Source organism: Populus alba, chromosome 2, assembly GCF_005239225.2.
Source record: "Populus alba chromosome 2, ASM523922v2, whole genome shotgun sequence".
Taxonomy (NCBI): Eukaryota; Viridiplantae; Streptophyta; class Magnoliopsida; order Malpighiales; family Salicaceae; genus Populus; species Populus alba.
In genome coordinates this window covers 3,640,868-3,668,864 of record NC_133285.1, presented here as the reverse complement: position 1 = coordinate 3,668,864, position 27,997 = coordinate 3,640,868, and the positions used below count along the sequence as shown (strand labels likewise).

At 35.7% G+C, this 27,997-nt stretch overlaps 2 protein-coding genes and 1 pseudogene across 3 annotated transcripts in view; all 3 read left to right on the top strand.

The window, feature by feature from the left end:
- The first annotated feature begins 53 nt into the window (after positions 1-53).
- On the top strand, positions 54-7,107 carry LOC118049335 (uncharacterized). Of its 2 annotated transcripts, XR_004687667.2 has the most exons (9): positions 54-648; positions 765-914; positions 1,298-1,447; positions 2,794-2,853; positions 4,800-4,913; positions 5,012-5,290; positions 5,547-6,052; positions 6,152-6,811; positions 6,895-7,107. XR_004687667.2 is itself a non-coding variant. In XM_035059306.2 (8 exons), the coding sequence occupies exons 1-8, from the start codon at positions 120-122 to the stop codon at positions 6,758-6,760; spliced, it is 2,397 nt and encodes a 798-aa protein (XP_034915197.1). In that variant the 5' UTR covers positions 54-119; the 3' UTR covers positions 6,761-6,888. The 2 variants fall into 2 exon arrangements, 1 of the variants encoding a protein (XP_034915197.1); XM_035059306.2 differs by lacking the exon at positions 6,895-7,107 and having other exon boundaries at positions 6,152-6,888.
- Positions 7,108-7,658: 551 nt separating this feature from the next.
- LOC118049334 (uncharacterized) overlaps positions 7,659-27,997 on the top strand; it is a 29,477-nt gene continuing 9,138 nt past the window's right edge. The window contains exons 1-4 of the mRNA XM_035059305.2: positions 7,659-8,580; positions 8,868-8,996; positions 9,191-9,845; positions 11,007-11,156. Of these exons, the coding sequence (XP_034915196.1) occupies positions 8,035-8,580; positions 8,868-8,996; positions 9,191-9,845; positions 11,007-11,156 (1,480 nt within the window). The 5' untranslated portion in view covers positions 7,659-8,034. The remainder of the gene's footprint in view (positions 8,581-8,867; positions 8,997-9,190; positions 9,846-11,006; positions 11,157-27,997) is intronic.
- LOC140955260 (uncharacterized) lies at positions 15,971-18,024 on the top strand (annotated as a pseudogene).

The following is a 27,997-nucleotide window of genomic DNA, read 5'->3' as shown; positions in this document are numbered from 1 at the left end:
TTTTTAAGGCGCTCGGAAAGTGCCAGGATTTCATAATAAAATGATATGGGCATGTTGTGAGTTCTAATTGCTAGTTGTAGTGCTCTTGAAGGCTTGTAGCAGTAAGAGGAAGACAAGAAATGGCTTCTCCCCATGGATTAACGAGTTCCACTGCGGATAGCATGTTGAAAAACTTGTTTAAATTTGCTATGAGTGGTCAATGGAAGAAAGTGGTTGAAACGTACAGGAGTAACCCAACAGCTTGCAAAGCGAGAATCACCATGTCAGGAGACACTGCATTGCACATTGCAGTCAATGATGGCCAAGAAGATACCGTCCAAGATCTCGTCGAGATAATTTCCGAGCAGTCCGGTACTGAAGTTAAGGAAGTTCTTGAAATTGCAAATAAGCGAGGCAATACCCCTCTCCATCTAGCAGCTTCGATGGGGAATGTCAAGATGTGCACTTGCATTGCTCGTCAAGATCCATCTTTGGTGGGTGTCCGTAACAATGACAATGAGACCCCATTCTTCTCGGCTGCTCTGCACGGTGAAAAAGAAGCTTTCCTTCGTCTCCATAGTATCTGTGGCCCTGAAAAAGGCCGTTTATATTATAGGGGAAAGGATGGTGAAACTATCCTTCATGTTACCATCTCTCGAGAATACTTTGGTGAGCCAGATCGATTCTATTACAAAATTTTCTTCTTGAGATTTTATTTAGAAGATGGAAGAAAGTAATGCCAACATTTAACTCTTTTTTCTTTTTTTTTTAACGTTGTTCCACAGATTTATCATTTCAAATTATTCAGTTGTATGGTGAGCTTGTTAACTTTGTTGACCAGCGAGGAACAACCCCTCTCCATCTCTTAGCAAGCAAGCCCACTGCCTTTAGAAGCGGTAGCCACCTTGGAGGGTACAAGAAGATCATATATAACTGTAAGGCCTCAATTCATTTTCGTTTTTCCGCATATGGGGTTGATTATCTACAAGCACACCCCTGTTAGGAATTTAATTTCACTCTTGTATGATTCAGATTTTGTAAGAAAATAATTAGTCAAACACACACAACAATCAATAGCAAATAAACCAACCAAAAAATCATCAAATTTACGCGAAAAACTCTCTCTATCATGAAGGAAAAGGCCACGAGAACAGCTCCAAAATCATCCAATATTATATATAAGAAAGTAATATAATTACTCAAGTTTCTTAAAAAGTAAAAATATTGATAATTATACAAGTTATTTTTGAACTAAATCCTTTTCTTCTTTATTTTTCTGGTGATTCATTTTTGGCCTGGATATTCTCCAACTTAATAGGTACATTTGTTGAAGAGCTTAGGACCGAGGAAGTATCAAATGCTCCATTAGATCAGCCATCCGGCCAGCACGTTAAAAATCACGGTTATCCAAAGAATTACGAAACATGCTGTAATTTCTTCTGGCTGCTGAAAAAAGCCGTCCAAGTGGGTATGCAACAGCAAGATGGACTCTCTCTCTCTCTCCCCTTACTTTAATGTAGGCTATGTATGTTTCCCGGAAAACAGTTTCTGGAAAACTATTTTCCAAACTTTCCTGTGTTTGTTTGTCATTAGGAAAGTTGGTCAACGGAAAACACTTTTTAGTCAACAGAAAATACATTCCGGTCAACGGAAAACACTTTCCAGTCAATTTCAGTCAAAGAAAAACTTGATTTGGTTTTCAGGAAAGTGTTTTCCCTTTAGCTGTGTTTGTTTTCCGGAAAGTGGTTTCCGGGAAATCACTTTCCAAATTTTCTTGTGTTTGTTTGCCAGTAGGAAAGTTGGTCAATGGAAAACACTTTCCAGTAAAAGGAAAGTTTGGCTTGGTTTTCAGGAAAGTGTTTTCCTGAAAAATTTGAGGGGAAAACACTTTCCGGAAGTTGTGAAAAAATTAAAAATATCATTATTTGCTGATTATATCAAATTTGATCCTCAAAATTTTGATTGCTATATATATATATATATATATATTTTGTTTTGAATATTTATTTTTTTAATTTCATCTCTTAAAATTTTATTTTTATATTAACTTTGGTCCTTATTTTTATAATTGCTATTTGATTTTTCCTTATCATTTTTTTATTGAAATTTTGTATCTATCAAATTTGGTCTTCATTTTTTTTATTGTTACTTATTTTATTTGAAATAATTTATGAAATGTTAATTATTATTATTTTAATTTCTTCATCTTTTATTTTTTTTATTTTTTAGATTTGATCTCTATTATTTTGATTATTTTTTATTTTATTTGAGATAATTTATGAAATTATATTTTTTTTTCAATTTCATTATCATTCAACTTTTTAATTTGTAAGATTTGTTCCTTATTATTTTAATAAACTTGAGAAAAATAAAATATTAATAAGTTATTTTCCAGCTCATTTTCCATGACATAACCAAACACTGGAAAGTGTTTTCCAACTCATTTTCCATTACACTACCAAACATCGGAAAATACTTTCTCGGAATTCACTTTCCCGGAAAATACTTTCTCGGAATTCACTTTCCCGGAATTCATTTTCCCAGGAATTCACTTTCCAAAAGAAAACTACTTTCCAGCAAACAAACGGAGCCGTAGTGTAATATAACTTTCTGACATCCTTGAATCAGTAGCAGTATATGATTCTAATCATATACAAATGTAATTTCAGTCTATACTCTTTAGTGAAAGATTTGATATGGATTTTCATTCTTTAGCACAGAACACCAGTACAGGTTTCTGTGTACTTAGATTTTTTTTATTATTTGCAATAAGTGCTCTTACAAGCTGTAATGAAACCCTTGTTTGTTTTTCAGTGCTAACGAAGCGGTTTAAAGATACAGAACGCCAGACAGGAGATACAGAGAGCCAACAAGGTGAGTTGGTAAAGGTTTAGAAGATTATCTCACAGTGGATTCAATTTCATATGTTCAAGTGGGTTTAACAATTGAACAAAAATTCACACTTGTTATGTTTTCCGAATCACACATATATTGCGAAAATAGTAAATTTAGTTTTTGTTCTCGGGAGTCCTAAAGATATTATTAAACATTTAGGTGTTTTTGTATTATATTTTTATCACTCTTCACATAAAATATAAAAGGCATAACATTCTATTTATAGAAAAATCTAAAACTTCTATAAATAGTAAAATATCAATAAGTAGTTTGACTTAATTTTTTAATGATTAATTTTTCAATATAATTATAATCCCTTCATTATGAATGTTCATATTTATATATTATAACATGTAGTATGCCTGTTTTTGTTAAATCATATTAGTTCTCAACATTATAGTTATTGATTATTTGAATAAGATTTTAAAACTCTTTTCAAAAATCATTTCATATTGGTCAAGGATCGCACAATCAATACTATTTGAGAACATATAGAACATTTTCGGCCTCTTTTAATTACTCAAATACTTTCATATAGTTTATATTATACTTAATATATGTTTGTTTGTTACCTTTAATTAGAACAACATGTGGTCATGATCAAAATATTACACTCCCTATATAAAATAACTTAGTGATCTCAAATCTAAAGATTATCTACATAACTATCACATGAGCCTTTCCATGAACTTAAATAATCTCTTCATATGGAACTCTCTTACAAGTCAGTTTAATATACATGTTATCTAACAAGCACTTGCATATTAGTTTCAAGTATCCTTTATATCTTAGTTTATAATTAAGAGCAGTTGTTTTATTTCATAAAGAAAAGAATATAATATGGATCAGTCTCAATAACTCTAATTAATGTCTAATTTTTATAAAATATTGATGAGGAACAATGCTTCGATGCATTAAAAATCTTATAATTATAATGATTTTATAATTTTCTATGCAAATCATTATTATTCCATGAACTTTATCTATACTCTAGATTTATTAATCAAGCATTAGATTCATTAATCAAATATAATTGAATATTATATATATTACAATAATAAAATTAGTGTTACACATGTTCAATAACATGTCCAGAACCCAAAATTAGTATGTAATCATGTCAGAATCTTTTACAGGGTTCCATGAATAGACATATGTTCACCTTTGTTTTTATGGAAATTTTTGCTTGCAAGTAGTTTAACAACATAACAACCATAAGTCTCTGATTAAAAGTCCGTTTGGTTGCGTGGTTACTTCTGCGTTTCAAGCAATCACAACAGCTCAATCGTTTGGTTATGCTCTAACAACAGATTTATAGTAGTGGGGCCTATCATTAATTGTGGCACAACCACAGGTTTACAAGAAGCAGTAAAGAGCTGCTTCTTGTATTGGAAAACTCATGAACAGTGTTGTTCATGGCTTTCTTTCCCAAATAGTGGAGCATGCTCCATTGTTCATGGGTTTTTTTTTTCCATGAACGGTGGAGCATGCTCCACTATTCCGGCCGGACCTGTCCGGTAAAGTTCAAAGCTAAAAATGCATTGAATCAGGTCCGACCTGACAAAATAAAAAAAATATTTTTAATTTTTAATTTTTTTTATTCGAAAAACTAGCGTTAAAAAAATATTTTATATAAAGTATTATTTATTTCATGATATAATAGTAATAGTTAAATCTACAATATTTAAATTAAAAACCATCAATATTAATATATATTTTTAAAATTATTTTATAACCTTAATTTTAAAAGCAGTTTTAACCAAACACATTAAACTACTTTTTGTTCAACTCAATTTCAACCACAGTTTTAATCAAATATATATTTTTCCAAACCAACCTCAACTAAAAGTACTTTTTATAAAATATTTTTTTTCAAATCATAACCACAACAACTACTACAATATCAAGCACACTTTAATGTGCAGGAAAGCAATCAGCCACTGGAGCTGGAGGACGCAGATTAATGCCTTCTAATTATGATACCTTCTTTGAATTTGTCAAGTTTGTGTCTAAGGCAATGTTAGTCATTCTTGGATCAGGTGAGCTTCTTCACCTTCTTTGACATCTCCGTTATCAATTAATATGCACATGACTTGATAAGTAATAATGCCTTGATTTTGATTTTTAATGTTGCAAGGATCATCGGAGATAACAAAGTTAGAGGCGAAGAAGCAGAAACATACATGGTCTGTTCAGATAATGAGAGAACTTCTTCAGAAAACCGTCATGTATGAGTATGAGAATGATGGAAGCAGTCCCCTGCCAAGAAAAGTTGATGAAACGCTCCCTTATGATCTCGGAGATGGTGGTCCTGTCACGTACTCAGATATGGAGGAGCTACAGGAAAACTCCCAACAAATGACAAAGAATGACCAAGTAAACACAGGAGAGGATATCCAAAACAAGGATGGTGAAGGTAATGCAATGAAGGTTTCTTCCTCCATATAGATGACTAGCTTTAAAATGTTAAATTATGGCATATAACTGTCTCTTTTTTCCCCTCTCTGTTCATTAGGAGGCTTCGGTTTTGAGCACTTCAGCTCTTAATTTCCTATCCAAAAAAGTCCAGACTCCTGCTTTCAAATTGAATCTCCCAAATTTTAATCTTTGTGAAGTTGATAGAATTCACTTTATCTTGGCCATACATAAATTGCAACTAGAATCATTGGCAGGAAAGGAGGAAAATACTTCTGAAATAGGAAAGATGAAGATACAGATACTAACAGCAGAAAAGGATGGTGTCACTGAAATGCTGGAGAAAATACTAAACCTTTTTCAAGTAGGAGACATGGACTTGGACACAAGGAATATAGTGTTAATGACAACAAAGAAGCCCAAAGCCCCTGCAATGGAAATGAGGGAGACTCCCATATTAATTGCGGCAAAGAATGGCATTGTAGAAATGGTGGAGAAAATCATAGAAAAGTTTCCTGTGGCAATAAACGACGTGAATGCGGAGAAGAAGAACATTGTTCTATTGTCTGTGGAAAACAGGCAACCACATGTATACCAGTTCTTGCTCTCGCTGAAGACAACTATCGTGAAAGAAAGCATCTTCCGGCAAGTAGACAGCAAGGGGAATAGTGCGTTACACCTTGCTGCCACACTGGGAGACTTTAAGCCTTGGAGCATTCCAGGTGCTGCTTTACAGATGCAATGGGAGATCAAGTGGTTCGAGGTATGATGTGTAACTGCACATTGTTTATACGGATAATATGATGATCACTTGACATTTTCAAGGATTTTATCTATTTTAAGTGATAATAATATAATGCAGTTTGTCAAGGACTCGATGCGACCCAACTTCTTTGTTCGTTACAACAAGGAAGAAAAGACCCCGAGAGACATATTCACTGAGACCCACAAAGACCTTGTGAAAAATGGTGGTGAATGGCTAACTAACACGTCTGAATCATGCTCCGTGGTAGCTGCACTGATTGCCACGGTAGCCTTCGCAACATCATCCACCGTCCCAGGTGGCGTCAATGAGACAACTGGAAGTCCAATTCTTGAATATCAACCCACATTCAAAATGTTTGCTATCTCATCTCTCATTGCTCTATGTTTCTCAGTCACGTCCGTGGTCATGTTTCTTGCAATACTAACTTCTCGATACCAAGAGCGGGATTTTGGCCAAGATTTGCCGAGGAAGCTTTTGTTTGGACTAACATCACTTTTTATATCCATAGCTTCTGTATTGGTATCATTTTGTACGGGACATTTCTTTGTGCTCAGAGATGAACTCAAGTATGCAGCATTTCCGGTATATGCAGTGACTTGCCTGCCGGTGACTTTCTTCGCCGTGGCACAGTTTCCCCTGTATTTTGATCTTACATGGGCAACCTTTAAGAAGGTGCCACAGCGTAGCTACATGGTGGTTGCCTAGCTACAAATGCTTTTGCTTCTCATTTCCCCCTTATCTTCGGTTCCCTGACGTGTATGCCCTTTTCTTTTCCCAGTTGTAATTTTCGTCATCTTGATGCTTTTGTGATTTGGCTTTTAATTGATGTTATATGACAGACACAGGGCGCCTTGTAACTTACTGAAAGATGTTACAAGCCCACGACAACGCACAAACATGTTACAAGCTCACAGCATGGCATCGAGTATATATATAAAGGAAGAAGAAGAAGAAGAAGAAGAAGAAGAAGAAAAAAAAGAAAAAAGAAGGAAGTGGATTTACTCTCTATATAACTATTAAGAAAAAACAAAACGTGGATGTATTAATTAATTCAAATGTGGATAAATTACTGAAAGATTCAATTTTATAAAAACTTAAATTTAACATCCAAAAACTGTCTCGAGATATACCTTTACTATCAAGGTTAAGAAGAAAAAAGTGGGATTAAAATAATTAGTTTATTTCTCGACTTTTCTCTTTTAAGAGGTGTAACAAGACTAAATTTCCCAACAATTATTTAACAATTAAATTTCTATCGTTACAGAGAATTTCATCTGAAGGAACATACAAAGGGGAAATTAACAAGAAGAAAGTGAAAGCCCTCTATCTCCTTTGAAAAAAAAAGGGGGGAAACAACACGAACTGATGGGTTAAAACCAGTTGTGTAACAGTCAAAAGCCATGCTATTTGCTATCTTTTAGGAAAGCGAAATATCCCTTTGAGCACATGTCATTGGTCTATTTTGGAAAAGCTAGGGGCTTGAGTTATACTACTGCTGTTGGAAATTGACGGGAGGAACTTTAGGAAACTTGTAGCCCTCATACAAGTATATATATATGATGCATGGTGCTTTTTTTCTGACAAATTAAAGAGATTCGGCCATCTAGTTAGATGGAGGCAAATTAATTTCTTGGAAGATAAAATAATTTACAAACAAACAGCTAATATTAAAATTCACTTCTTATGATTACTAGTGAGAAGAATTATAACAATAGTGAGTGGTTGCTATGATTTGCCCAGTCCATAATATATTAGTCGAGCATGAAAAATCTTATTCATGTAATTATATTGTTCTGTTAATTTAGAGAATAAGCTTCCTCCCACTCGTCTATAAATAGCCTCCCTGTTGTCTCTGATCTCAACACTCGACTCTCTAACTCTGCAGACACTCATCGTTGCATGGTTTACTCGAACCACAAAACAATCCATTTACATTTCCACTTGAGAACACACACCCATACCTGGCCAGAAAATAAAACATGATCCATCCATCTTCTTCAAACCCAGCCCCTCAGGTGGGTACATCTTCTGCAAACCCGACTCCTCGGGTGGCTGCAGCCTCTTCAACCCCTGATCAGGTGGTTACATCTTCTTCGAGAGCAACCCCTGATCAGGTGGGTACATCTTCTGCAAACCCGACCTCTCGGGTGGTTGCAGCCTCTTCAAACCCTCAGGTGGTTACATCTTCTTCGAGAGCAACCCCTCAGGTGGAAGACGAGAAGACGGTTTATCTACCTGTTTTCGAAGTAGGGAGCTATGAAGCATGGAGCAAGAAGATGGAAGATGTACTAACTTCACAGCATTTGTGGGATATAGTGCGATCGGGGTATGAGCGACCTAAAGATGCCACTGAGCTCGCAGAATGGGGAAATAGTCAGAAAGATGGATATCGTGAAGCTCAGAACAAGAACGCAAAGGCCTGGATGTTAATTCATCAAGCAGTTGGCGTGGAAATAATGGAGAGAGTGTTTGCTTCTGACGACTCCACCAAGAATATTACTGGTATATTAAAAAGATTCGATCAGGTAATTTCCCCAAAAGCATCCAACTTAAGTGGAAATGCTCTTAATTAAATCCCTCTCATCATTTTAGTTTCTAAAACTCTCTAACAGTACCAGTGCTGCTCTTTCTCTTTCTCTCTATTCTCCCACATATAACCTCGTCAGGTAAGACTTTATTTGTAATGGAGAAGGTTATGCTAATATTCAAGGGTAATAATATTCATCTAAGATCTCGATCAAGGAACTAAAACTCTCATAAAAATCATTTTTGGTTGCTTTAAGTACAGCATTTTATTTTATTTTCTTAACAGAAGCGTTACGCGGACAAGCCGAGCAATGAACTGATTGAAGAAGTGCTCAGAGAGCCGCATATGGTGGAATTAGTGGCAACGTCACGGGATGTTTGGAAGATGTTGAAGACTTACTCAGACAAGCACAAGGTAATTGCTTGCTCCTACACTGTCACGTATTAATTTAATAGTTCAACACTTCATCTAAATGAAAATAGTTCAACACTTTATATATTTATATAAACACAATTTTGATAGAGAAAAAAAAGTTGTACCTTTTTTTGCCACATCATGAAAATAGTTTGAAACTCGGATTCTGTAAGCATTAATTCTGGTCGTGGCAGGAAAAGCAGAAGACAACGCCTGAAGAATCTAAAACCGTAGGGGTAGATACGAGCCTCATGAATCTTTATGTAGAGGACACCACCAGATCGAGCTTGTTTGTAAATGCCATGAGCGATGGTTGGGACAAAGTGATTGAGATCTATACAAGAAAATCAGTAGCTCACCGTGCAAAAATCACCAATTCAGGCGACACAGCGTTACACATAGCAGTTATTGGTGGCAAAAAAACAACAGTGGAGCAACTAGTAAGCCTAATGTCCTTGGAAGAAGCCGATAAGGCTCTACGAGTAAAAAATGAACGGGGATATACACCTCTCCATCTGGCTGCTTTTGTGGGCAACGCCTCGTTGTGTGATTGCCTTGCTAGTAAAGGTTGTAATTCGGACGAGGAGATTCGGAATTCATCAGGAAACGAGCAAGACAAGAACAATCAGAATTCATCAGAAAAGATAGGAGCTGGGTATGAAAAATGTTGCATATTAGGCGAACGTGACAAGGAAAATGAGACCCCATTGTTCTTGGCTGCTGCCATGGGTAAAACAGATGCCTTTCTATGTTTACACGCTTATGTTCTTCCCAGATACCGCGATTCATATTACAGGGGGAAAAAGGGCGATACCATTCTCCATGTCGCCATCTCTGGAGAATATTTCGGTGAGAATATTCGGATATTAACAAAAATTAAAGCTTATATGTTTTCAATCTGCATAAAATCATTGTTTATTCTCTCACAAATCACCATGAAGTGTAGCATTGATGTTTTAAAAAATTTTACTTTGATCATTAAACTTTTTCTTTTCACAATTAAGCTATTTTAAGTCAAAATTAGCACTAGTCATGTTTTTTTTAGGGAATGTTGAATTGAAAGACACTAGACTAAAGTGAAAAACACGGGTCACATAGGTGATGTTTTCAAATTTATTTGTAAAATACATTTTAGTCCCTAGCTTTTTTAAAAAAGATGATTGGTCCCTTTAATTTTTAAAAAATACATTTTAGTACCAAACTTTATTTTCCTTATTTTTCAGTCATTTTTTCATGGGATAAGAGAGAGGAGTCGCTAGATTTCAACGAAGTGAGAAAAAGATCTTCGTTCTTGACAATTATTACTACCAAACATGTTAAAATTGGTGTCAACGAGTTTCACTAGATGAGAGGAGTCTTATGGTGGTTGTTTTAAGGCTCAATGCAACCTAGAAACCTAGGTCTGGTTCAAGGATGCAATTTTCCGATTTGATTTAGTGGTTTGGGCTTGTTTTTGGTTTAATGGGTTAATTGGTTGGTTTCTTGGTGTTTGTAGGGTGTTTAGTGGTTCAAATGGGTTGAAAAATAAATTTTTTGGGTAAAACACTTGTAGGCTTGATTTTCTTGCCACCACTATCTAGGCTAGAAGACAACACGTCTTCTGCTACAACGGGCAACGTGTTGTCTGCTTGTTATATTATTCTATTGAATTATCTCAACCTCATAATCTTGGCATATCTCATGTTCAGGTCATGGATCTTGTGTGCCAACCAAACTTTGCCCATAACAATAATTTTTTAAAAATTAACCAAAATTTAACTTAATTATTGAATTTCTCTTATTTCTTTTAAAACATGATCATCTTTTTTCTTTCATGTTAAAAAATTTTGGTCTGGACCGCAACGTCGCGGGACACCAATCTAGTACTTATTATACCATAATAATAATAATAACAATAATGAGGTAGAAATTCTTCGGTGAATATACATACATATATACATACATATGAATTTTTTATATACAGTAACATGATACATATCAAGAACTTAATTAAAATTGATGCGCATGCAGATCTAGCATTCCAAATAATTCATCTGGATCGAAAACTTGTTAACTTGGTAAATGAAAGAGGAATATCTCCACTCCATTGTTTAGCGAGTAGACATACAGCCTTCAAAAGTGGCTTCCACCTTCGTCCTTACTACAACATCATATACCACTGTAAGTATAAATTTAAGGTTTGAATTTCATATATATGCTTGCTTTCTGGAAACGGACATGAGCTCTTAGCAAGCTGCGGTCCGTTTTAATGAAATGAGCAAACTCTCTTATGATATTAGAAAAAAAAAAAAAAATCTTATACTATGCTGTTATGTTTTCAAAAGGTACAATTGTTGATCAACTAAAGAAGAAACAATATAATGGCAAAGGATATTATAGAGAGCAATCTGGTTCTGCAGATCGGCCATCCCAAAATAGGAACAATAATCATTGTCCAGACAACTATGAGACATGTTTTCACTTCTTTACATCGATGTACAAGGCTTTTATTTGCATTGCAGGTACGTATATGTGTGCACACATAATTTATGGTTTTTTGTTTAGAAATATATTAAAATAATATATTTTTTTATTTTTTTAAATTTTATTTTTAACATCAGCTTATCAAATAATACAGAAAAAAACACTAAAAAAAAACTAATTTGAAGAAATAAAAATCAAATTTTGAAGTAAAACATGTTTAAGCTCAATACCAAACACCTCTAAATAAATGCATGAAATTGAACTATGTTTTTTTTTAATAGATACCCAAAACAATCATAAAGGGAAGAAAAATATTTGGAGTATAATTAAACTTTTATATATCATTTATTTTATTCAAATCTTGTGTTAATAAAAAAACTAAAGTTGTTTTTGAAATTACTATACACACAAATACAATCCACTGTGGATTGTAACAATGGATTGCATGGCACAATTTCTAATGGATAGTGATTTAAATGGGAGCTATAAAGACAATTAAATATGTGCTATGATGGTGAGTTGAAAATGTTTGGTTTTCTTTTGGGCTTTGGTGGCTTTGTCCATGGTTTGCTACAAGGTGATTGTTGGATAAGATAGCATCTTTCCATCTTCGTGTCTTTTGACATGTGGATTGCTTAAACAGAAAAAACTAATGTTGTTATTGAAATTACTATGCATACATATACAATCCACTATGGATTGTAATAGTGAATTGAATGACACTATTTTTTTTATGTTACAATGATTTCAATGGGAGCAGCAGAGGCAATTGAATTTGTGTAGTGATGGTGGGTTGAAAATCTTTGGTTTTCTCTTGGACTTTGGTGGCTATGTCCATGGCTTGCTACAAGGTGACTATTGGATAAGATGACACCTTTTCATCTTCATGTCTTTTGACATGTGAATTGCTTGATGTGTTGGTTGTCACAATTGATTGCTACTTAACCCTTTTTTTTGTTGCTCTATGGGCATTTTTCCCTATTATTTGATAATAAAAAATGGGGGGTGTTGTTGTTCGCTTCAGTGTTGGGTTTTTTTTTCTCGCGTTAATTCCATTATCTTTGAGCGCGTGATTAGCTTCTCTTCTTTCTTGGACCTTTAATGGCAAAAGGGTGTCCAAGATAGTTTTTCATCTTTTAGGGCTTTTAGTCGTTGAACCATTCTTATTTTTCCCTTTCCTTTTCAACATGGTTGGTTAATTCTTACATTTCATCTCTATAGTGTCAATAATCTCAAGCACTAGAATTGTTGGGCAGTTGATCCTTGGGAGCGTGTGGTGTTGGGTGTCTTCTTCCATTAATTTTGCAAGTGTGGTCTTTTTATCACCAAATTCTTGGTCTACGTGTGTGTCCTCTTTGTTGGACCTTTTGACCTTTTTAATGATGTTGCATTCAATGTAGTGACACTCTGCAAGGTTTGGTGTCCTTTTCAGAGTTTGGGTTTTGTTTGCTTTCGGCTAATTCTATTTGGTTATGGTTAGTTATGATTGTTGGTTGTTTCTCTATAGGCACTGTTGCAATTAGGTTCATTTTGGATAGTATTCGTCATGACACTAGTTTGCTTTGGTAGTTTTTATTGCTTTCTTTTTAGCATGTTGTGTTTGCTCATTTTGTTTTGGTGTTTTGAGATAGAGGAGGTTGGTGGTCTTATTTGCTTTGTTTCCTTTTATTTTTATGTATTATTTAAGGCCTTCACACTAGCTATTTTAGTGTTTTTTATCAGCTTTCCATTTGTGCTTCTGGTATTTTTATTTTTCTTATTTTGTTGCCTGCATTTTGTCTCTCTTATGTTACCATTAGTTGTAGGTTTGCTCCATATTTGGTGTCTTTTTGTTATGTTATGTTTATGCGGGCTATATTCTTTATTTACTTAGGCTGCACCATTGTTGTTTTATTTTTAGTTATTTGTTGTTGTTACTTTTGTCTTATTGGAAGGTTTCTTGCATACTAATCCTTTATGGTTTGATCTTGTGTCATTTGTGTTGGGGGGTTTGTATATTTATGTTGATAGAATTAGTTAGTTGCGTTTGCATGGGAGTACTCAATCTCTCTCCTCTTTCTCCTTACTTTCGATTGCTATTTTTGCTATGACTTTTATTTTTTTGTTGCCATCACCCTTCTTTTTAGAAAACATATTAATCATTTACTATCATTTTTTTTTTGTATTTGAGCGTGATTAATCGTTTAAATATCTATTGTCCTAGACTTTCACTATGTTCGTTCCTATGCTTGTATATTATATCATGTTTAAATGTTTGTTGGTCAATGCTCTTTTATATGTTGTGTTGTTTAATATTGTTTATTCCAAAGTGAACAAAATTTACAATCTTCATCCTTAATTAGAATGTCTTCTCTTGCATTTAAACATGTGTTTTTTTTTTTAGTTTTTTCTTGCATTCTGCTTTGTTACGTTGTTATTTGTATGCAAATGTTTGAAGTCACTTGCATTGTTATTGTTGAAGAATATGTTGCTTGATTTCATGTTGGTTGGTAAGATACCTTTTTTTTTTTTTTTTGGTTCATCTACACACAACTATGTCTACGATAAACAATTTACTAACCTAAGCATTGTCACACCTTCAATGATAGCTAAACTGTACAGAAACTAGATTTTCTAGCTGCATTTTGGTGCTTTTAGAGTTAGTACCAATCATTGCGACATAATTGAAACAAACATCTTTGACAATAGCAACACCAATGATACTAATAGGCACTCTCACCCTTCATGCTTATTGGCACAACAATAGCCATTCTTATTACACCAGAAAGCATACCACACACAATCACGATATTTCTTCTTTAGAAACTCCCTCATTTGAACCGTCAAGTATTGATGATATCTTTACCTTTAGAACTAAAAGAAAACTTGAATTCACTGACTTAAGAGCACAACATAGGTTTGCACACTTAAACACAGATCCATCATGTTACCATTGAATTCTTGAATGTTGTTCAAGGTTTCTCAATTACATTCATAATCCTTTTTCCCACTAAGTTGTTTCTGTTTTGCTTTATTATAACCAAGTTGGTGCATCTTATACTGATGAGCTTATAATCGATAAAGAAATCAACATCTAAGTTTAGCTCATGATATTCAAGAGCAATCTCTTCATGCAAAAAAGGTAGCAAGACTTGCTGTCATCTAGTACCTAAGTTCATCTCTTTTTCAACTTTATTATATTACTTATGTTGTTGTTTATCCCTGCAAAGAATTACTCTTTCATTTGCATTTTTTAAGTGGTTCATGATTTGTGCTTTTTATAATGTTTTTGCAAATCTTCTATTTTAATTTGCACATAAATTGTTGTTAACCATAATGTGTTCTAACTTTGCTCAACTTTGCTTACTTTTCTAGACATTAAAAGCTTATAACTACCTTTTAAAAAAAATTAATTTGCGATCTTACTTGTTTATTTCTTTTGCATGGGTTGTTAAACCATAGATACTAGTTTTGCTCCACCTTATATTACTACTTGCCATGCTCCAACTTTTTTGGTTTGCTTCATGACATTTAAAAAACTCATAGAAACGACAATGCATGGCTATTTTGATTCTGACATACACTTTTCATTGTTTGCACATAAGTTATGTATGTAGCCTCTCTCTACTATTGAATGCAAAATTAGTTAAGTTTTGTTTTAAAATGTTATTTATATGCACGCACCATTCTTTGCACTTTAACATGCTTTTAGTCAAGTTACAACTTAGAAAATTACAAGAAAAAACGACGTCCTCTTAGCCAGGTTACAAGTTAGAATATTATAAATAAAAAAAAACATTAATAAGATCCTGCAGCAATGCGCGGGTACCTCATCTAGTTATTTTCTATTACTGATATTTTTGTTATACATTTATTTTTGTTAATGTGTTTTTTCTTTTAGAAATTTGTTAATGACTATTGAATGACACTTTCATTCGAAATTTTACCTAGAGGTGAACATTGAACACATGTAATTAGTTAATTATTTAGTTCTTGTTTGATATTGTGTTTTCACCTGTGTTTAAGTATATTTAAAAAACGTGTTTGATTTGATGTTTTTTAAATGTTTTTATGATATTTTATTTTGTTGATGTAAAAAATATATTTTAATGTATTTTCAAATAAAAAATATACTTTTAAAAAATACTCTATACCACAACACCAAACATGCACTTAGTCATAAACTTATCCAGAAAACCAATTTAATTAGCATAATAAAGTAACATATAATGATCTTATAAGTAAAAATAAAATATCAAAGCCTAAATTGAAAAACAAAACCAATGAAAGATTTGAAAGACCAACCACATGTTAAATCCAACCTACAACAAAAAAGGAATATTGAACCATAGTTTTGCCCATATTTCATCTTCTTGTTTCCCACTTTTGTTACACAATGGGAAGGGCGTAGGGGAGGAGGAATTAATAGGAATTTATCCATATGCATTGCCACAATATTTGACATCGATTTGCTCTTAAATGTTGTAAAGTGAACAAATTTTAGGTATACAACAACGAACTGAAGAAAGTGAATCAAAGAGAACTGCCTGCCAACTACATCTCAGGCATCTCCAATCAAGGAAGGCAGATTAGTTCCTCCAAATTATGATACTATCGTTGAATTATTGAAGCTTGGATTGAAAGCAATGTTGGTCATTCTTGGATTAGGTATGGTTCTCTCCACCATTTCATGAGTGCAAATAATACAATATTGATTATGTGCGAGACACTTGTACTAGTCAATCATGTTCTTGCATTTTCAAGGATCAATGGAGATAAGAAAGATACGACTGAAGAAAGAGAAGCACACATGGTCTGTTCAGGTAATGAACGAGCTTCTTCGAGAGAATAAGTTGTACGAGTACGAGAGCAGTGAGATAAGTGGAGGGAGCCGCCCCAAGCTACAGTCTGCGTTTTCCGACACCGATGCAATTAAACAGTTTGAAGGCAGTGAGAAAGGTTAAATTTTATCCTTCATATATGATATATGGATCTTAGTAGATTAAAAAATGAAAGACTATAACCTTGCGCTGTCACTGATATCATCAGGGGAGGCCGCATCTACTTCTAAACTGGAAAAGCCAGAGACACCCCTATTAATGGCGGCAAGGAATGGCATCACTGAAATCATGGAGAAAATCTTACAAGATTTTCCTCACGCGATTCACGACATAGACACGCATAAGAAGAATGTGGTGCTTCTGGCAGTGCAATATAGGCAACCGCATGTCTATCAGTTTTTGCTAAAGAGAAGGAAGAAAAACGAGGAACTAGACAGGATCTTTCTCCAGGTTGATGACCAGGGAAATAGCGCAAGGCATCTTGCAGCTGCCACGATTGGAGATTATAAGCCTTGGCGCATTCCAGGAGCTGCTTTACAATTGCAATGGGAAATCAAATGGTATAAGGTATGACACAAGCGTGTGTCTATATATATATAGAAAGACATGAACACGCTCGTGAATTGACCATCTTTCTTTTACGCTAATTTCACCCAACTACAGTATGATCTATTAATGCATCAACCATTCAAATTGCTTTTGTTTTCAGAGAATAAATCCATTTTAAATAGCATTAACTCTCTAGTTTGTGCCCTTTGCTTGCAGTATGTTAAGAATTCCATGCCACAAAACTTCTTTCGTCGCCTTAACTGTAGAGGCGAGACCCCGAAGGACATATTCAACAAGTCACACCAAGAACTTGTTAAAAAGTGGAGGCGCGTGGCTAACCAACACATCCCAATCCTGCTCCGTGGTGGCAGCCCTCATTGCCCACTGTCGCCTTCGCAACATCAGCCAACGTCCCTGGCGGAAACGAGGAAAAAACTGGCATTCCAGTCTTCGAAAACCAGATTGCATTCAAAGTATTTGCTATCTCATCTCTCGTGGCTCTCTGCTTCTCAATCACTTCCGTGATCATGTTTCTTGCAATACTAACTTCTAGGTACGAAGCCAAGGATTTTGACGAAGATTTGCCAAAAAAAGTTTTGCTTGGCTTAACATCGTTGTTTGTGTCCATAGCTGCGATATTGTTATGTTTTTGTGCGGGGCATTTCTACGTGCTTAGTGATGAACTGAAGTTCGCAGCTTTTCCGCTGTATGGAGTGACTTGCCTGCCGGTGACCTTTTTTGCTATAGCACAGTTTCCATTGTACATTGATCTTATAAAGGCTACATTGGCAACGGTGCCACAGCGTAGGTATGTGGTGGATACTGCTGAAAGGGACACTAATTCGTCTCCCAAGAGTGACGACTCAAATCAACCTTCAAGTCACAAATCTCCACCCGATCAAGGAAATGGAGGCCAACCTTCAAAAAATCAGTCAACTGGAGACAAAACTACTCCGAATCAAGAAACAAATCAAGGCACTCAAAGCATACCCTGATCCTCTATATTCACTTACCAATCCTTTATTGTTTGATTTATGGGTGCACATTGCTTGTTATTTCGGCCCTTTATTTTCTTTCAGGTTTGCATTTTATCTTTCTTGATTTTGAGGTTTTTTATGGTTCTGGATTTTTATCTGTTTCTTTGTTTAGATTTGATCAAAATTAACTATAATCTAGAACGCGAGGTTTTTACTGCAGCAGCCATCACTACTCATGCACACACAAAATATCGTGGATGGCCTGTTTATTTTAATAATTTATTTTGATCTTTAAAATTTTATTTAGGTTGTCAAAGAACCATCTCAACCTAAAAGCTTGAGCTGTTAGGTGAGGTTCCAGGATATGATTTATATTATTCTCTAACACACCACCTCAAGTGAAAAGCCCTTTGGGCTTGAAACTTGCACAGGCTCATATTACCTTGTGCTTAATTTTATCAAATAAATGGGGATGATGAGATTTGAACTCGTGACCACTAGGTCATCAAGGCTCTGATACCATGTCAAAGAACCATCTCAACCTAAAAGCTTAAGCTGTTAGGTGAGGTTCCAGGATATGATTTATATTATTCTCTAACATAGGTGATTTAATTATAATTTAAAGTCAAATACTTTTAATTTTTTAGTCAAGAGTGGAATTCTAAGTATAGAGACCGCAAAACAAAAGTATCAAAATATGGGTAACGTGTTAGAAGTTTCGAAAAAGATACACTTTAGTCTTCTAACTTTAAAAATAATGTAAATTATATTATTTCGGTGCCTCAATTTTTTTCAAACTCAATTTTGGTACAAAAAATTATTTTTGTTCTTTTCTAATCCTTCATTGAGAGAGGAGAGAGAGAGAGAGAGAGGTCACGCAGATTCTAACAGTAAAAACAAAAAAAAAAATCATTGACACCAATTTAGGCCATCAAAACAATCAATGTTTATGTGGAAAATGGTTCCATTTGATGAGAGAAATTCATAATAGATATTTTTTTACCTTTAAAGTTCGTGAAAGAACATATATGAAGTCGGTTTGATTTTTGTTTTTGGGATGTTTTTTTTATTATTTTTTTTAAGGTCATGAATAGGTTTATCATAATTCTTAAGGTGTTTTGGGTCAAGAATGAGTTAAAAAACAGGTTTTTAGGTAAAAAAAACTTAAGTTACAAACCTCCAAATAAAGTAAGATTGGATCCAAATGAAAGGTGTGCACCCATTCTACCAACTTCAGGTGGTCTCAGACGATAATGTTATCAGAATTGCTCCAACGAGGCCTCAAAAGTGAACAACTCAGACAACCTCAACCCCAGAGTTTTCTACTCACCATGTTATGTCTCATCATAGCCCCAACTTCAGCTGCAACAAAGGTCACTTTAGAGGTAATTAGCGTCCCAACAGCAACCATTACACTTCCCAGAACAAGCCAAACCATTGGCAGTAGACCAAGCGTAACTTCGACGTTGGACAGTGGTCTGGATAGTAGCATATATGCTGCCAATTGTGCTCCAGTTTCTATCACACAGCTCCCTATTGTTCCCAATTTCGTAGCAGCACTTAGCAGCCCTCTACTCACCTTGCTGTTGGGAATGCTTCTACTGCGACTTGGTTGGGGTTATGCTCCTATGTTTTCTTCTGATGGCTTCCACTATTTTGTTATTTTTTGTCGATGTGCATACCGAACATATATGGTATTATCCGCTTATTGCAAAATATGATGTCTTTTGCACTTTTCAACGTTTTCAAACACTTTTTTAGCGTTAATTTTCACTTAAAATTAAATATGTTCAAACTGATAGGGGCGGTGAATATCGTAAATTAAATAAATTTTTTCAAACCATTGGTATTCATCATCGGTTAATTTTTCCTTATACTCATGAAAAAAATGACATTGTTAAACGTCGCCATCGACATATTGTCGAAACTGGCCTAACCCTTTTAGGCCAATGTAGTGCACTATTAAGATTTTAGAACTATGCTTTTGAATCATCAGTATACCTTATTAATCACATGCTTACTCTTGTTCTTCAAAATACATCTTCATTTGAGTATCTGTTTTGTCGTACTTGATTATAACTTCCTACGTACTTTTAGGTGTCTTTGTTTCTTCTTTTTGCATTCATATCATACTCATAAATTAGATTTTCGGTCTTTTCCTTGTGTGTTTTTAGGCTAGAATTTTTATGAGCATGTTTACAAATATAGAAAAGATGTTTGGAATATTATGTTTAACAGATGATGTTGTATCCACTTCTTTTTTGTTGTGATTTTTATTTAATGAAGTTATTTTGATGTTTTTGATGCATTAAAGTTGTTTTTTAAGTTTGTTTTTTTATTCAATGTTGTTTTAGTTTTTGTTTAACTTAAATTATGGATGTTAAAGCAAGAGTGTTTACCCTAAGTTTGTGAGGCTTGTTCATGCACAAAATGAGTTTAGAAAATCAAATTTGAATTCATGTTGCATGAACATATAGGTTGTTTTAAGTTAATAGTTTTTTTTATTTGGTATCTCATGTTTGATTTTGATGCTTTAATGTTTTTTTATTATTTTTTATATTCAAACATGTTTGTGTATGATATTGTGACTTATTGGGATAAAATGAGCATGTTTTAGAAACCAAAAATGCTCATTTCTGGGTTTGGAAGAGGCTATATTAGCTAGAGATTTTATGGGTTTTATAGGCATGTTTTTCATGTTCTTGGAAAGAACATTGCCTCAGATCATTTTTGGTCCATTTGTTTGCGTAGACACCTTCATTATGCATGATTAGTAGATAATCTAGCTAGTGTTTATTTACATCAATAACATGTTTTTTATAGGTTTTAATCATATGATTTCCATTTTGAATTGAAATCTATTTTGACAAAAATCTTGTTGTTTTGGTGATACTCGAAGTAAATAGATGTTAGATTATTGATCCATGCATAATTTCCAACATTTATGTGTCTTCTTATTTATCAAATCTGGTATGTTTTGAACCCATGTTGTTGGGTTCATGTTCGGTGTTCTTGGCAGTCTTCAACTTTTTTTTGTGTTTGATTCATTTGTTCAAGGATTTTTGAGTTTTGTTTTTAGGGTATTTAATTTTTTTTTTTGGCTTTATTTTTGTTTTTGAGTTATTTTCAAGTCAAACTAGAATTTTTTGTTTGGTTTATGGCCGAACTAAAAATCTTAAGTCAGCTCGGTCCAGTGAACACACCGTTAAACCTAAAAGCCTTTTAATAAAAATTATGACAAACCAAACAGGGTATTAAACCTTGAGAAAGGTTCACCCATGATTCCTAACAATCCCGATTTAGAAGGATGAACTTGCCACAGTATGAAGTAAAACATAAAACTTAAGGCTCAATAAACCTGGAGAAAGGTTCACCATTATATGCTCAATGAATTTTATTAAACTTGAGATCTAAGTCTGATGTGAACCACCTCGGAAAAGGTTCAACATTGTACGCAAAAGGAATTTATTGAACTTGAGATCCAAGACTTATGTGACACATTATATTTCTTCAAAACACTGTAGATTGCTATAGTGTTACTTCATATTTTTTTTTATGAGTTTTTTTTTTTAAATTATCTTTATCGATTTTATTATTTTTAATATTGAGCTGGTTGAGAATTACAACTGTAGATTTTCTCATGAAATACTATAGATTGCTACAGTGTTTTTATGCATGGTTTTTTTTTTTCCTTTCAGTTTTTTTGTTATGATTTTTTTTTCCAAAAATTTTCTTTTTTTTATTTTTTTCACAAACCCACGACAACGCACAAGCATGTCACAAGCCCGCAGCATGGTGCAGGCATGGCATCTAGTATATATATAAAGGAAGTGGATTTGCTATCTATATAAATATTGTCATAACCCAATTTTTTACCCTTTTTATTTTAATTATTTATTATTATTTTATTTACTAAAAATGATTAAAAAAATGATGATGAAAAAAACAAGTAAAAATAAAATAAATGAAGAATGAATTAAAATTTGGGTTAAGGGCAACATCATTGTAAGTTTAAAGATTTAATTAAACTCTTGACTAGTTTAATTAATCAAATCAAGGGCTTACTTGAAGAATTGATAAATTTTGAGACGTAATTGAGCTTGGAATTAATTTAATTAATGAAATCAGGGACTTAATTGAAGAAATACCAAAGTTTGGGATTAATTGGGGGCACAATTGCAACAGATTAAAGTCCAAGGACTAACTTGTAAAAGGCACCAAAATGTAAGGGTCCAATTATAATTTAACTAGGGGCTTAATTACAAAAATTTTGAAACTTCAAGGCCAAAACGCAAATAATCATTAACACCAAAACAGCGCCGTCTGTGGGGATGTGCTGTTCATCTTCTTTAACGGACGCCCACCACCACCATTACACCTGCAATTAATGGGTGGAAGAAACGGCATTGTTATCTGGCTATAAAAGCTAGAGAGCGAAAAGTCACAAGGAGGTCCGGGGGAAGAAAAACTAGGGAAAAACTGAGAGAAAAGGAGACCCGGAACAGGAGGAAAAAAAGACAGAACCAGCAAAAAAAGGAGAGGCAAAAGATGCAGGGGACAGAGAGGAAGAAGAAAACAGGAAGAAGGGCGAAAAACAGAAAAAACTGAGGGGGAGGAAGAAGAAAACAGAGAGGACAGAACCGATGGACGAGAAGAACAAACACAAAACGGACTCGAACGAGCAGGGGGAGGAACGAGCAAGGGACGACGAGCAGGGGAACAAACCGAAATAGAAAAGAAGAAGACGACAAGACAAGGACAGCTAAAACAGAGGAGAGGAAGCAGTGTTGGTGGAATAACCCTTCAACACCGCCATCTTCATTTGCAAGCAGCAGATTCCAGGAACAGACGAAGAAGGAGAAGAGAGAGATAGACCGGGAGAGAGAGGACTGACAGACAAGAAACCTGTGAAGATAGGTGGAGGTGCCCACCTTGCCCACTTGACCAACTTGGCCACTTGCCCACTTGGCCAAGTTGGCCAAGTTGGCCACTTGCTCTTCCATGGATGCTTGCCTATAAATAGGCAAGCATCCAAGCATTATACATGCCAAGTGAAGAGAGAAATAAGAGATAGTGAAGAGAGAAATAAGAGAGAGTGAAGAGGGAAATTAATCCCACTAAATTGTGAGGTATTTGTGAAAGAGTAAGTGAGGTGTTTTCTCCTAGTAATAGAGAGATTCTTAGTTGTTCTCCTATTATAGAGAGAGGTTGTAATTCCCACATTACTAGTAAAATCCTTCTATACTTGCCCGTGGACGTAGCCTAATTGGGTGAACCACGTAAATTCTCGTGTGTCTCATTTCTCATTTAAGCCTTTTATCTTGTCGGGTTTGCATGTCAGTATCCTAACAGTGGTATCAGAGCCTTCCTGGTTGGTGTTGTTAACACACAAAAGTTATTCGTGTATATGGTCACTATTCACGTCTACGACACTATTCACCTATACGGTACTATTCATCCATACGGTACTGTTCACTTACGCTACTGTTGGCGTATATAGAAAGTCAGTGCGGTGATTAAATACAGTCTAGGAAGTTCTGTCTAAGGAGATTGGGTTTTAAGCGGGACCGTTTGTGACCCCTCCAATATTTCCTGGGAACTTACTTAGTGAAGTATTTTTCACACGATACTATTTCTATATACGTTACAGATCTGTGAAACGGTGATAGCTGAATAGATCACGGTGAATAAAATGGCAGCAAAGTACGAGATTGAGAGGTTCAAGGGGAGCAATTTCTCACTGTGGAAAATGAGAATCAAGGCAATCTTGAGGAAAGACAATTGCTTGGCAGCAATTGGGGATCGGCCCGCGGAGATCACTGATAATGCAAAATGGAATGAGATGGACGGCAATGCTATTGCTAACATACATTTAGCACTAGCTGATGAAGTATTATCAAGTGTGGCGGAGAAGAAAACAGCTAAGGAGATATGGGAGACTCTAACAAAGTTATACGAGTCCAAGTCTTTGCACACTAAGATTTTCTTAAAGCGGAGACTTTATACCCTTCGAATGGCAGAAACCACGTCAGTGACTGACCACATCAACACAATAAGAACTCTATTTTCACAACTCACTACGTTGGGTCAACAAATAGAGGAAAATGAACGTGCAGAGCTTCTACTTCAAAGTCTTCCTGATTCGTATGATCAGCTCATTATCAACTTGACCAATAATATCCTCTCAGAATATTTAGTCTTCGATGATGTTGCAGCCGCTATCTTGGAAGAAGAAAATAGGCGCAAAAACAAAGGAGACAGAAACAGTTCAAACCAAGCTGAGGCATTGTTGGTATCAAGAGGAAGATCAACGGAACGTGGCTCCAGTGGGAGTCAAAGGCAGGGGAGGTCCAAATCAAGAAGTAAGAAGATGATGAAATGCTACAACTGTGGCAGAAAAGGGCACTTCAAAAAGGACTGTTGGTTTAAAAAGGGTATAGAGAATACTGCAGAGTCATCAAAACCTCAAGGATGTGTTGCAAGCACCTCAGAAGATGGAGAGGTTCTATATAGTGAAGCAGCAACAATCTCTACAAATAGAGAAGAGCTCGCTGAGGTCTGGCTAATGGATTCAGGAGCAACATGGCATATGACCCCTAGACGAAATTGGTTCCATACATATGAACCTATCTCTGGAGGCACAGTGTTCATGGGCAATAATCATGCTGTAGAGATTTCTGGCATTGGCACCATCAAATTGAAGACCTATGATGGCTTAATTCGTACTATTTCAGGAGTGCGACATGTGAAAGACTTAAAGAAGAATCTTTTGTCCGTAGGACAATTTGATAGTCTTGGCTGTAAGATTCGAACACACAATGGAATCATGAAAATTGTCAAAGGAGCGCTGGTGGTTTTAAAGGCAAGAAAGACAGTTGCAAACATGTTTGTATTAATGGGAGAAACACATCATGAGGCAGAAGCATCAATCGCATCAGCCAGTCCTGCAGAAGAGAAGACGATGATGTGGCATCAAAAACTAGGCCACATGTCAGAGAAAGGTTTAAAGGTTCTCTCTGATCAGAAGTTACTCCCTGGGCTTACAAAGGTTACTTTACCCTTTTGTGAGCATTGTGTTACAAGCAAACAACATAGGTTGAAGTTTGGCACGTCAACAACTAAGAGCAAATGCATCTTAGACCTGATTCACTCTGATGTTTGGCAAGCACCGGTTGTATCCTTGGGAGGAGCAAGATACTTTGTATCATTCATAGATGACTTCTCCAGGAGATGTTGGGTGTATCCAATTAGAAGGAAGGCAGATGTGTTTGCAGTTTTTAAAACCTTCAAAGCGCGGGTAGAACTTGAATCTGAAAAGAAGATCAAGTGTTTGAGGACTGACAATGGAGGAGAATATACCAGTGATGAATTTGATAACTTCTGTCAACATGAAGGTATCAAAAGGCAGTTCACAACGGCATACACTCCACAACAAAATGGAGTGGCAGAGCGGATGAACAGAACTCTATTGGAAAGAACAAGAGCAATGTTGAAGGCTGCAGGTCTAGAAAAGTCATTCTGGGCAGAAGCAGTCAATACCGCCTGTTATGTAATAAATCGATCTCCGTCTACTGCAATTGAGTTGAAGACACCGATGGAGATGTGGACTGGAAAGCCAGCTGATTATTCTCGATTGCATATATTTGGAAGTCCTGTGTACGTGATGTACAATACTCAAGAGGTCAGCAAGCTGGATTCAAAATCCAGAAAATGTGTATTCTTGGGATATGCTGATGGAGTGAAGGGGTATCGCTTGTGGGATCCCACTGCCCACAAGGTAGTCATCAGCAGAGATGTCATATTTGCAGAAGATAAAATGCAAATGGAAGAAAATAATAGCATTTTAAAGGAGACTACAGAAGTCCAGATGGAAAATACTCAGAATCATACTTCTTCTGAAGCTGTACCAAAGCATGAAGAACAAGAACAAATAGAGTCTGAAACTCCTGAAGTTCGACGGTCAACTCGTGAAAGAAGACCACCGGCTTGGCACTCAGAATATGTTACTGAGAGCAACATTGCATACTGTCTTCTAACAGAGGATGGAGAGCCATCAACTTTCCATGAGGCTATCAAAAGCACAAATGTATCTATGTGGATGACAGCAATGCAAGAGGAGATTGAAGCTCTGCACAAGAATAACACTTGGGATCTTGTTCCGCTACCACAAGGAAGAAAGGCCATTGGCAACAAATGGGTTTACAAGATAAAGCATGATGGCAATGATCAAGTGGAGCGGTATCGTGCAAGATTGGTGGTGAAAGGATATGCTCAGAAAGAAGGAATAGACTTCAATGAGATATTTTCTCCGGTGGTACGACTTACTACAATCAGAGTAGTCTTGGCAATGTGTGCTATATTTAATCTTCACTTAGAGCAGTTAGATGTGAAAACTGCATTTCTTCATGGAGAACTTGAAGAAGAAATTTATATGCTCCAACCAGAGGGTTTTGCTGAAACAGGCAAGGAGAACTTGGTTTGCAGGTTGAACAAATCTCTATACGGTCTCAAACAGGCACCAAGGTGTTGGTACAAGAGATTTGATTCCTTCATAATTAGCCTTGGGTACAACAGACTCAGTTCAGACCATTGTATGTATTACAAGAGGTTTGAAGAAAATGATGTTTTCATCATTCTGTTGTTGTACGTGGATGACATGTTAGTAATAGGCCCCAACAAAGATCGAGTCCAAGAATTGAAGGCACAGTTGGCTAGGGAGTTTGATATGAAGGACTTGGGACCAGCAAACAAGATTCTAGGGATGCAAATTCACCGAGACAGAAGTAAGAGGAAGATTTGGCTTTCTCAGAAGAATTATTTAAAAAAGATCTTGCGACGCTTCAACATGCAAGATTGTAAGCCAATTTCCACCCCACTTCCTGTTAACTTCAAATTATCCTCAAGTATGTCTCCTAGCAATGAAGCAGAGAGGATGGAGATGTCTCGAGTACCGTATGCATCAGCAGTGGGAAGTTTAATGTTTGCCATGATATTTACAAGACCAGATATTGCACAAGCAGTGGGAGCAGCTAGTCGATATATGGCAAATCCTGGTAGAGAGCATTGGAATACTATCAAGAGGATCTTGAGATACATCAAGGGTACCTCAGATGCCGCATTATGTTATGGAGGATCAGAATTCACTGTCAGAGGTTATGTTGACTCAGATTTTGCTGGTGACCTTGAGAAAAGAAAATCCACTACAGGCTATGTGTTCATAATTGCAGGAGGAGCTGTGAGCTGGGTCTCTAAACTTCAGACTGTTGTAGCATTATCCACAACAGAAGCTGAGTATATGGCAGCTACACAAGCTTGCAAAGAAGCAATATGGATGAAGAAACTTATGGAGGAGCTCGGGCACAAACAAGAGAAGATTCTTTTGTATTGTGATAGTCAGAGTGCCTTGCATATTGCAAGGAATCCGGCGTTTCATTCAAGAACAAAACATATAGATGTTCAGTATCACTTTGTTCGCGAAGTGGTGGAAGATGGAAGTGTGGATTTTCAGAAGGTTCACACAAAGGAAAACCCAGCAGATGCTTTGACCAAACCAGTCAACACTGATAAGTATATATGGTGCAGATCCTCTTATGGCTTAGCAGAAACGTAAGCAGCATGAAGATGGCAAGTATTGAAAGGATAGAAGAATCACAAATGATGAAGTGTGAAGACTTGATTCAATCATCAAAGTCTTCAAGTGGGAGAATGTGAAGATAGGTGGAGGTGCCCACCTTGCCCACTTGACCAACTTGGCCACTTGCCCACTTGGCCAAGTTGGCCACTTGCTCTTCCATGGATGCTTGCCTATAAATAGGCAAGCATCCAAGCATTATACATGCCAAGTGAAGAGAGAAATAAGAGATAGTGAAGAGAGAAATAAGAGAGAGTGAAGAGGGAAATTAATCCCACTAAATTGTGAGGTATTTGTGAGAGAGTAAGTGAGGTGTTTTCTCCTAGTAATAGAGAGATTCTTAGTTGTTCTCCTATTATAGAGAGAGGTTGTAATTCCCACATTACTAGTAAAATCCTTCTATACTTGCCCGTGGACGTAGCCTAATTGGGTGAACCACGTAAATTCTCGTGTGTCTCATTTCTCATTTAAGCCTTTTATCTTGTCGGGTTTGCATGCCAGTATCCTAACAAAACCGGGAGGGAGAAGACATCGTCCGACCAGAGCTAACCGGTCGTCACC

Excerpts from the sequence above, each read along its gene's own strand:
- LOC118049335 (XM_035059306.2), top strand. The coding sequence starts at position 120 with ATGGCTTCTCCCCATGGATTAACGAGTTCCACTGCGGATAGCATGTTG. Across the intron at positions 5,291-5,546 it reads CCAAAACAAGGATGGTGAAG|GAAAGGAGGAAAATACTTCT; the intron begins GTAATGCAATGA and ends AATCATTGGCAG. Across the intron at positions 6,053-6,151 it reads GGGAGATCAAGTGGTTCGAG|TTTGTCAAGGACTCGATGCG; the intron begins GTATGATGTGTA and ends AATATAATGCAG.